At 36.7% G+C, this 11,172-nt stretch overlaps 1 protein-coding gene across 5 annotated transcripts; it reads left to right on the forward strand.

The window, feature by feature from the left end:
* Positions 1-1,947: 1,947 nt before the first annotated feature.
* On the forward strand, positions 1,948-10,960 carry LOC132630690 (uncharacterized). 5 transcript variants are annotated; one of them, XR_009578654.1, is made up of 17 exons: positions 1,948-2,106; positions 2,408-2,626; positions 4,679-4,787; positions 4,912-5,286; positions 5,366-5,421; positions 5,595-5,838; positions 5,916-5,971; positions 6,121-6,385; positions 6,512-6,675; positions 6,858-6,997; positions 7,074-7,175; positions 7,426-7,558; positions 7,727-7,807; positions 7,885-8,046; positions 8,608-8,937; positions 9,329-9,707; positions 10,229-10,960. XR_009578654.1 is itself a non-coding variant. In XM_060346249.1 (16 exons), exons 1-16 carry the CDS (start codon positions 2,065-2,067, stop codon positions 9,629-9,631), a joined length of 2,781 nt encoding a protein of 926 aa, XP_060202232.1. In that variant the 5' UTR covers positions 1,948-2,064; the 3' UTR covers positions 9,632-9,965. The 5 variants fall into 5 exon arrangements, 1 of the variants encoding a protein (XP_060202232.1); XR_009578653.1 differs by having other exon boundaries at positions 10,264-10,960; XR_009578655.1 differs by lacking the exon at positions 7,885-8,046 and having other exon boundaries at positions 10,264-10,960.
* The last annotated feature ends 212 nt before the right edge of the window (positions 10,961-11,172 follow it).

Consider the following 11,172-nt stretch of genomic DNA (forward strand, 5'->3'; position numbering starts at 1 on the left):
TTTGATTGATTCATAGGAGTATTTGATTCATTTTGCATTCATCACAGCATATTCCATTTACATCATGAAAGTGGCATCAATCTTGACCTTGAGTTGATATTATGTGCTCTGTGGTATATGTACATTTATTCCCCATCTCATGACTCTATTGACACTTGTTACCGTGATATGATATGATATGATATAATATGATATGACTGATATGGTTCTCACCCAGTCCGAGAGTGCATACTGGATAGCGTTAAGAGGTATATGGACCTCGCGAGTCCCCCATGGGTTATGACCTATAGCATGTGTGTACCAGGTATGATATTTGGCCAATGCATTGCATGCATACATTTATCCATTTATTCATTTGATCCATTACATTTCCTACATAATTTACATGATTACTTGTTGGTTACACGAAGCATGATTAGAGGGTTGATATCGAGAAGTGTTTGCTTGGTTGTTCCATTTAGTGTTGTTTTCAACTTTTATTTGCTTTATGTGTTATTCCTTCGTTGTCGACGTATGATACATAGAGTACGAGTGGTTTGTACTCGCCTATGCTTGTTGCACTGTTTTCTAGTGCAGATATGAACCCGTGCTTCGATTTCATACCTTGTGACTGATCCCGAGGCTATCATTTCCAGATTCTACGGTTAGCTACAGCTGGACCTGCAGCCCTGGATTCTTCTTTTTATGTTATCCTGTCCCTTTCTTTTCGAGATAGCTTTTTATTCCTGTATTGTCTAAGATTTGTGTCTCTGTTTAGAAGCTCTTGTACGAGTTAGATCAGGTTTTGGGTTGTATTTAAAATAATTTGCTATTTCCGGAATGGTTCGCCTATCGGTGGGAGGGTGTAGGTGACATCATGACCCTCGAATTTGGGCCGTGACACAAGCAAGGGTCGTTTGGTAGCCCGTTTGGAAGTGAGTTATGCAGGTATTAAATTTTGCATAAGTAATAGCACGTTTGGTAGCTAGTTTGGAGGTAAGTTATTCATGTATTTAACAGTGTTTTTTTCGCAATTTAAAACCTGCATAACTAATACATGTATTAAGTTATGAGGGGATACATGTATTATTTATGCAGAATAGAAGGTGGAATACTGAAATAACTAATACATGAATAACTAAACCCTGCATAATAATATTATAGATTACCTTATAACTAATTCTTGCATAATTCTAACTGGTTATCAATCGACCCCTTACTGTATATAATTGTATACCGTAATTTTTTTGAAAGAGATTAAACACAGTTTAATAAAAGATATATAACATTAAATTTAAATTTGAATAACGCTATGAATTTAATTTTTTTAGCTTATTGCATTAATGCAGAATAATACTTCCGTCCAACAATATTAACCACTTTCGCAAGGTACCAAAACGGAAGAGTGTTGTCTATTGGTAAAGGCTTATTTACTTTTAACATCTTCCAAAAACAAAAACAAAATGTAAATATGATCTCTTATGTTTGAGAGTAGGTTTAAAAGGGCCAATGTTAGTATGTCAAAAGTAAACATTTTTATTCTCCATCTAATATTTATCGAACTCCATCTATTAAAATTTGACGGGAACTATGAAAAAAAGAAAATTAAATATTTACTGAACTCTATCTGTTAAGATTTGACGTAAACTATGAAAAAAGGTAACTAGCGAAAGTTCACATTTGAGGTACAATTTTTATAGTTTCTGCTATTTTTTATTTATATCTAAAGTTTGGTGTAACTTTTGAGGTGTAATTTTTGCTATATTTTTTTTTTCCGTATACAGTGCAAATTTTGTGTTGCATATTTTAAAATTTGATGATACTTTCTTAGTATTTATCACTAACTTTTTTCTCTACTGTTCCCATAATTAAAGAACCAAAACTGTTCGGTGCAAAGGGACCTACCCTCAAACATGAGGGACCATTTTTCTAATATACTCGAAAATCAAACATAACGTACACCGAAATCTCTTTTCTATTTGAGCTAATTTCCCGCCGCTCTCTCACTCAAATAGTACTACACATATCAGTATACCCCAGTTGATCATCACCGCTAGGGTTTTCAATTTTCAAAAATCGAAGAAAATGAAACGAATTCGCAAGCAAAAGAAACCTGATATTCCAAAGGTACAAATCATTATTATTACAATGTATCACATCATAAATCGATTTGTACGTGTTTTTCTAGCTTATTACTATGTAAATTTCGGCTTTTTTTGGGAAAATTACGCTCTACGTCTACTGGGAGAAAATATTTACGCCAAGTAGCTCATATTTTGATTTTGTTATCTGGTTTAAATAAACGCCTTTTATACAAGGTTATACATTATGCATAATGCTTTGCCCCCTTTCCCAGGTATAATGTTGTATAATATTGTACATTGGGCTGTATATTTTTGAAAATTTTCTTCTTCTTCTTTTTTTGCAGCTGATGTTAGAGGAAATTGTTGGTTTCACAACTGCGAATGCGAATGGATTGGCTTCCGAAGTTATGAATTCGAAATGTGTGTATATTGCGGGATGTGTTGCGGTGGTTTATGACGTGGATTCCTCCACGCAGTCGCATTTGGTGGTGTCCAATCGGTTGCCTAAGCCGTTGAGCTGTGTCGCGGTTTCGCATGACGGACGTTTTATTGCTGCTGGAGAGGTATAGCATTTGCTCTCAACTTAAAAGGATTTCTCTATTTGTGCTTTTGTATGTGTAAGAGAATTTTATTTATTTATAATGTCATGAATCTCCGAATGCTCTCTACAATTTCCACAATTTTAAAGTAGCTAGTAGTTTATTTATAGTAATATGGAACCTACTTTAACTTACAACAGGAAAACCTATTCCTATATAAATTTGACTATAAATCCTACCAAGAAATGAATTATCGCTGCTGGTGAGGTACAACATCTGCTCTCAACCTTGAGGATTTCTCTATTAGTGCATTGTATGAAACAAAATATTTGAGGATTTCTGTTGAAAATTGCTTTCAGTTACTGCAGTAAAGTTGTTTTAGCATAATAAGTTGTTTAGGTTTAGGATGAATCTACTTTTTTGAATTTTTAAATTTCTATTGGATAGATTAGTTTGTTGAGATATTTTAGCTTTTCTGAATTTTTATTATGCAGATTTTATACAATTGAGATATTATGTTTCCAAGTTGGCTACATAAAGCCTGCAAATGCTTAATAAATTATTGAGAGACATTTTCAATCAATAATTTCAACCTTTTTGCTGCACCATCTTTTAAAATGAAAAACCAACAATTTCTCTATTTGTGCTTGTACTACATTTTGTAGTATGACGATTAGAATGACAGAGTGATCTAGACGGAAAAATAGGAGCCTTAAGTAAGCAAATAAGTTCAACATTCGCGTCTCTATTTAGAGTTAAGGTCTAAATGTTGAGCTATGGTTATCAGAAATGTAGGTGGAGGCATAGTTCTTTGGTCTACTTGGCATTAGAGGAACTAGTTCAGTTGAATAGACGAGAAAGTGTTTGTTTTCAAATTTTGTGATATTGCCATCAGTCATTTTATGTAGCTTTAAACATGAAAATTTTGGAGAAAGTTATCAATCTGTTCTTTTGTACTATATTTTGTAGTCTGAAGATTAGAATGAGGTAGCTGATCAAGAGAAGTATTATGTACTAGTCATGGAAAAGTCAGCACATGGTCCTTTAACAGACTTCCCAATGATGAGCCAGTGTTATGGGGTCCAATATGGTGAATATACTCATAGGCTTGCTTTCTAGAGCCTGGACTACTGTAGCATAGGATTAACTTCATGGCGATTGGCACCAAGACTGATGGGGATGACGTGTAGAAGGTTTAATGTGGCTCCATCTCCTTGTTATATAGTTCAAATGCATGTCAATTGAGGCTTAGAAGGCCCTTTTCCTGGTTTCATAAGGATGCCATATCATGGGCTTATTCTTTTTTTTTTTTTTTCTTGAAACTGTTTTGGCATGCAACCCGAGGACTTCCTAAGGGGTCACCCATCCTAGTACTACTCTGTCATTGAGCCAATAAGGTGTTGTTCTGCTTCTCGAAGAGTCAAAGTAAGCCTGTGATACAAATCAAGGGCTTATTCTGGCTCTTCGAGAAGCAGAAAACACCTTATTGGCTCAATGCCAGATTATGGTGTGCTCCAGTGCTAGCTTGGTCTAGTATCCTTAGATTTGTACCCACTAATACAACGGTTTTTTAAATTGGCACCAGCAATTCACCTTGTAGTTCTCAATTGAGGATATAGCCCGGTCCCTCGGCTGTTTCTTGAGGATGTTGCCCCAGCTTAGGTGGTCATAGGCTCATAGCAAAGTGTTTGTCCATTAATGCACTATTATCATCAAATAGGAATCATTATAAAGAGGTGAAAGGGTTGGACAGGTTATATTAACCTTTATACCGTTTTCTCTAGATTGTATTTTCAGCTTCAACAATGTGTCTCTTCTGCTTCTGTGGCTTGTTTAAGCTGCATCATGGATAAAATTTGCTGTCTTGCTCAAAACTTATAAACTATATGCTCATATAACTGACTTTCATTTTCGTAGCAGTAAAAGCTACATGTATGTCAGTATATGTATTATGACAGTAAAGATACATGCACACACACATATAAAGAGTGTTCTGTTCAACTAGTTTGACTAGTTTTTTTTCTTTTACTTTTTTTAAAGTCAGTTTTTGCACTTACTAATGGGTCAATGCTTCAGTCAGGACCTCATCCTGCAGTAGTGATATGGGATGCAGTAAGTTTGGCTCTGAAATACGAATTGAAGGCTCATCAACACGGCGTAGCATGCATTGCCTTATCACCTGATGGTTTGTTGTAATTAGTCGTTGCTCTTTGTCTAAGCAACTAGTTTTCTTTAAGATACATGAAACGACATAAGCCTCGGTGTCTTATTCTTCTTTCCTGATTTCTCGATTACGTTACTACCTGCAGGCAAAAACCTTGCTTCTGTTGGATATCCTCACGATGGATATGTTTGCCTCTGGGATTTTCAAAGTCAGACTTTAATTACAAAATGCAAGGGGTTCTCACCAAGTTCTGCGGTTGCATCTGTTAGCTTCTCATCAGATGGAAGATTCTTTATCACCGCAGGAAAGAAGCACCTGAAGTTCTGGAAATTAGGATTATCTACCAGATCTCGCATGATAGCTAGAACAGCATCAGGAGCAACAGGAAAGCAAGTTAATCTTGGTCATTATAAAGGATGCTCGTTCATAGCTGTTGCATCTCCCATGTGGACTGAGAGTAGTCTCCAAGATCACATTCAAGCTGTTGAAGCTTCACATGTTTATGCGCTGACAGAAGCAGGTTACAAGTTTAACATACATCTGTTATCTTTATGTTGTTGCATGTTCCTGAGCTCCTTAATTTCTTCTTTTGCTAATAGGGGTTTTGTGCCTTCTAAACTCGGAGATGACTATTGCAAATTCTGTTGAATTACAGGTGAATGTTGTTGTTTCTTGCTCATTAGTACTCAATTACACTGAAGAGAGTTTCGAAAAGAAATTCTGTATTTCCTGAAATTTTCTGATATTAAGTGCTATAAACCGGTACGTACTACCTTTTCAAATATAAGAAGGCCACCTAGTCTTATCATTTTTGTACTTGGACGTCAGGTTGAGAAAGGCTTTGGACTATCTGTATCCAGAAAGTTGGTTGCTTGTGCATGCAATAATGGACAAGTTAAACTTTTTTCTCCAAACTCTCTTTCATATGCTGGAAGCTTATACTATCCTGAAACCAGATGCAGTAAAGAAAGTGTTACAGACTGCCATATAGTGAATGGAAAAAATGGATATGAGCAGTTGCAGAGTCTACCTAATGCAATTGCTTGTCAATTTTCAACATTGCAAAAACTTGGTAAGTAACTAGTTATTTTTGGTAGAAAGAATTTATTCCTGAATTAACCGACTTTGATGGTAAATTCTCCTTTACAGTTGTGATCTATGATGATCGCAGCCTTTTCATATGGGATGTTCAGGATGTTGACAAGGTTTTTTTCTGAAACTCTTAGTTCTTTCCAAACTTTGACTTGTTTATTTCCTTTAGTTTGACATAAGCCATTGGGCTTGAAATCAACTTTGTGACCATGTGGAATATGTAAGACTGATAATCATGATAGCCCCGTGATATACTTTCCAGGCTAGCAGGTGCTTTGTACTAGTTTCACATAGTGCTTGCATATGGGACATCAAGAATTTCTCATGCGAAAACATGCATGACCCCTCCAAAGCATGTGTTGCTAAAGGCTGTTCTGGTGGAGTTTCTTTTGCAACATGCTCAGCTGATGGCAGCATCAGGTTGTGGAATTTTGAATTACAATCTAGCTCATTTGACAGTTGTGGCTTACCTCTTCCAACAGAAGAAAACTCTATGAGTACCCTTTCAGCAGGCTCTACACATTTAGGTGTGCCATCTTTCCTCAAGATACCAAAAGTTGCTCTTTTTATACTTGATATTTGCTAAAGTTTGCCTCAAATATCTTTATCATAATATGCTTCAAGCGGTTAATATTCTGTGTTTATATAAACAGAGAGGACTGGTGTTTTTGAACGTGATTCTCTGGTATCAGGCTTTGCCTCTACAGCTTATCGTTCAATGGCAGTCAGTTCAGATGGACGGTATCTGGGAGCTGGTGATTTCTTGGGAAACCTTCATATATTCAACTTACACACTGCTAATTATATGTGCATCCAGGTAATCCTGTATAGCTTTAGGCTGCAGTTAACTGAAGTGGTTTGCTTCTTCTACTGAGCTGACCGGTGAAGTTCTTTTTTTTTTTTCAAAATCATTTCTTGTTTATAAATTTTTTGTAAGTGTATACTCCATGGTCATGTAAACCAAACTACACCTGGTATCCTTACACTTGTAGCCTGTAGGGTGCACATGACGGCGAAATTCTATCATTGAGTTTTAGTTTGCAAAGCATTGACGCACCTGCTGATAAGTTTCCACACAGTCAATATTTTCTTGCCTCCGGGGGAAAGGATGGCATGATTCATCTCTATGATGTTCAAAGGTGTGACTTGATCTTTTGAGTTTGTTCACTAAGTTAAATAGTCATTTATAACTAACTTGTCTAACTCCCATTTCAGGAACTTTGACCTCATCGGAAGTTTTCGTGATCATTCTGCTCCTGTGACCTGCGTGAAATGCGCTTGCAGTGGCACTAAGATTCTCAGTTGCAATGCAGATAGGTTAGACTTTGAAGGCAACTAGTAAATTTTGATGAAATTGATATTTTTAAAGTATAAGCATCTTGACACACACTCTTTTCCTCTATATCATTAAGCATCTTAACATTTAACATGATTTTGTAACTTGTGCTTGAGGAATGACTTAGTTTTAGTACATTGCACGATTTCACTTGTGAGGACCAAAATCATTTTATGCAGCTGCTTCAACATGATATCTCATGTCCCTTTACTCTTGTATTTGTCCTGACAGGTCTCTGGTTTTCTGTGATGTTTCTATGATCGAATCAGCGTACAAGATATCGTGCTATCACCGAGTCTTACCGGGAGTTGTATATGACATGGCAGTCGATGCTTCCACTGAGTTTGCTGTCACTGTAGGACAGGTAAATTGTGGATTGCAGTGTTTGCTTCCTTTACTCTTTCCGAAAGAATAAATTCAGATAGAAAATGATTCAAGAAGGCTGTTGATTCTTCTTCTAACGATAACATGTCAGAACATTTAACAACTCGGCCGAAGTCAAGTTGTAGACTTAAGTGTTTTCTTGTCTTAGGATAAGAAGATTAACATATTCAGCATTCCTTCTGGGAAGTTAATCAGGTCATTCAAGCATATTGGAGGGGATCCCATCAAGGTACGTAAAAACTGACAAACCCTTTGATTAGGTATCATCTAGTTGATCTTATGTTAGACCCACATCACTTTTTACAGGTATCTGTGGACCCCAGCTCTAGTTATCTGGTTTGCTCCGACTCTTTTAAGATTCTCTGCTTATATGACATTATGGCTGGGGATATGGTCGCACAAGCAGTCGGGCATGGTGATGTTATAACCGGTGTTATCTTTTTACCTGACTGCAAGCATCTTGTTTCTGTGAGTACATCCTCTGGACATTTTCCAGATCTAATGTTCGGCTTATCTGAACTATGATCTTTCCAATTAGTAGTTTCATAGTTGGTTCTCACAAGGCAACCAGGATACTGAGAAGCTAGCTATAATGACCGCCAACTTGGACAAAACTTAGATGTCTATCACCTCGTCCTTCCTAATTTCTGCTGCTAAGGTGAAGTCATATTAAAAAGGTTCTTCAAATTGTAATGACTCCTCTATTTCCAAGGTAGCTTTTGCTTCATGGTTGATTTCTCTAGGGTGACTCTGATGTAGATTGGGATGGCGAAGCAAGTAAAGGATTTAGAATAGACCGGACCTTAATGTACAAACTAGAACGAGTAAATGAAGTCTTCTCTCCATCTGTCCCTCAAGTCCTCCATGCTCATGATGGTAATGCTAGAGGCGCCATCACCGAAGGGGTGGTGCAATAAATTTGTATTCATGTTATTTCGAATTAATAAACCACGCTAGAGCCGCTGCAAACCCTTCCTCCCCCCTTCCCCGATTTTTCCCAATCATAACATAGATATCTGATGAATCCAGGTAAGCAGTGATGGTTGTATCTTTGTTTGGAAAGTCCCTGGTTCTTTATCGTCAAGGATGCTGTGGAAAATTAAGGAAAATGCTTGTCCGCTATCCCCAGCAAAATTTGCTGCTCCAGCAACTTCAGGTCAACTCAAACTTCATGAGGTTAATTGCCATCAACCTGAAGGCATATCTATGACCCCAAACCGCTTACAAGTAAATCAGAGAGTACTCTGTCGAGAAGGGAGTTCACCAGCGACAGCATTTAAATTCAGTATTTCAAGACTCCCAAAATGGGCACAAGCCAAAGTTACTAAGATGACTGGCCCTATTTCCTTATCCTCAAAGGTATGTCAAGATATAGTACTAAAACTGCTGATTGCTTGTTATTATAACTCTTTCTAGTGTAGATACTTTATGTGAATTGCGATCATGTTCTTTTCCATACATTTATTTTCTGTTACGTCAATAAAAGGATAACTTGTGTTTCACATAGAACATTTGTCTCATTCTAACAATTCCTGAGAAATTCTTTCTTATTCTCCCTGTATTCTTCATTGTGCCAATAATGTTATTCTTTCCTCCGATTTTGATGTACATAATAGAAATTGTGCGTCGTCCAAAGCTAACTGAGGAAACATGTGGGGGCCAACAGTCAAAAGATCCTTGTCCAGTTCGCTGAGGCAATACTACGTGCAATTGCCTTGCTTTCACTGAAATGTTTTCTGTACCTTTGCAGACTGAAAAAACTGGATCAGCCGATACACAGCGACCAACCTGTGAAACTGTCCTTGTGTATGAAGAGGCACTACATAATTTGGATGCTGCAGCTGAGAGAGCATTGCAGTTGTTTTCTAGATTAGCAAATCAGCATGGGAGAATAGAGCGTTCAAGGGAGCATGAAAATCAGTTATTGGCCAAGGCAGCAGAAATGCTTGTGCCAATAGCAAACAAAATCCATGCTACTGCCAAAATGGCACAATCTGCCAAAACTGGTTCCAATGGGAATGCCAAAATGGATATTTCATATTTCAACCATTGAAATTTGATATTATTAGATAAAAACTGATCCACATTAACTAGTCAAGCTTAAGGGTTGCCACCTCTTGTTATCTCAGGTATATGACTTGATCCTTCCCTATGCCTAACTCTCAAACTAGTTACTCCCTCTATTCTAGTTTATCTAACACTCTTTCTTTTCTAATATGTTCCAAAGAGAATGACATTCTTATTTTTAGAAACAATGCAACTTTAAACTTCCCATTTTGTAACTAGAAAAATGTTATGATATGTTAACACCACAAATTTCCAAAGTCTCTTTCTATTGTAATCTCCGTTTCCAGTCAAATAAGTTCAATAAATTTGCATTTAACTAATTCTTATCTCTCTAAACTTGTAAATGTACTTTATTTTGAATAAATGCTTTGTGCTAGCATTACTTCTGAAATATCCTACTTGGTATCAGAGCTGGATCCTGGAAGCCCTTGAATTAGCATGTAGCACAATACTTATTTTCTTAGATATGTAAAGAACAAATGTTATTAGTTGATTGTATAGAAGGTTTTTATTGAGCCTACTTGCACTACCATTTCTTAAATAGTGCTTTTCCTGAGTAACTTTTTTTTCTTCAAAATGTCAGCACTTTTGGAAGCTTTACTGGTTTTCATGCTACAGGATCTATATAGAATACCTTGCTTTCACATCTGGAGGACACAAGCCCCTTTCAAAGTGGCATTGCTTCTAATGGCTTGTTGCCACTTTGACAAGGACGCATGTAACACAGGACAATCTTCAAAGAGTGGATTTACTTTGTGCAACGTATACCATTTATGTGGAAACTGTTAGCCACCTCTTTATACATTGCAATGTGCCTGCTCAACTTTGGGAAATATTCTTGAACATTGCTGATTTGAAGTGGGTAATGCCAAAAATTACAACCCAATTACTTCACTGCTGGAACAAAAAGAAAGAAGGCACACGAGTGGAACAAACCTGTATTTGGTGGACAATGTGGAAGGAGCGGAACCTCAAAAGTTTTGAAGACAACGCAAACTTCTACTCAACAGATCAAATCTAATTGTACATTCAACTTTTCTTTTCGATGTAAAGAGGAACTAGTTAATGAAGCATAATCAATACTTAACCTTTTAGAATTCCAACTTGATTAGAAAGGTTTTCTTTTACTTTTTGTGCTCACGTGTACATAAAAGTGGCAAAATTAACCCAAACCCATCCATCTGACCCGCTGAAACCTATCGTATATTTGAAGGGTTGGGCATGGAATAAATTTTTGATGGGTTGATTTGTGGCACAACCCATTTTAACCCATGAAATGAAGTAGCCCAATTTCAACTCATGAATGTGTGCATACCTAACCTATCAAAAAGTATTCTCCACTTTGATGCATTTCCAATTTTGTTCTTCATATAATGTTTATCGATTGATTTTAGTTTGTCTTGTCCAATTTAGTCCATTTTGATTTCTGAGCATTTGTTTTCTTGGAGTTCTGCTTATTAATTTATGTTTTATGTTATGTCTTTCAATTTGGTTCTTGATTGTATTATGTTTATCTCATTTAATGCT

Source organism: Lycium barbarum, chromosome 3 (genome assembly GCF_019175385.1).
Source record: "Lycium barbarum isolate Lr01 chromosome 3, ASM1917538v2, whole genome shotgun sequence".
Classification (NCBI taxonomy): domain Eukaryota; kingdom Viridiplantae; phylum Streptophyta; class Magnoliopsida; order Solanales; family Solanaceae; genus Lycium; species Lycium barbarum.

Excerpts from the sequence above, each read along its gene's own strand:
- LOC132630690 (XM_060346249.1), top strand. The coding sequence starts at position 2,065 with ATGAAACGAATTCGCAAGCAAAAGAAACCTGATATTCCAAAG. Across the intron at positions 5,422-5,594 it reads CAAATTCTGTTGAATTACAG|GTTGAGAAAGGCTTTGGACT; the intron begins GTGAATGTTGTT and ends CTTGGACGTCAG. Across the intron at positions 5,839-5,915 it reads TTCAACATTGCAAAAACTTG|TTGTGATCTATGATGATCGC; the intron begins GTAAGTAACTAG and ends TCTCCTTTACAG.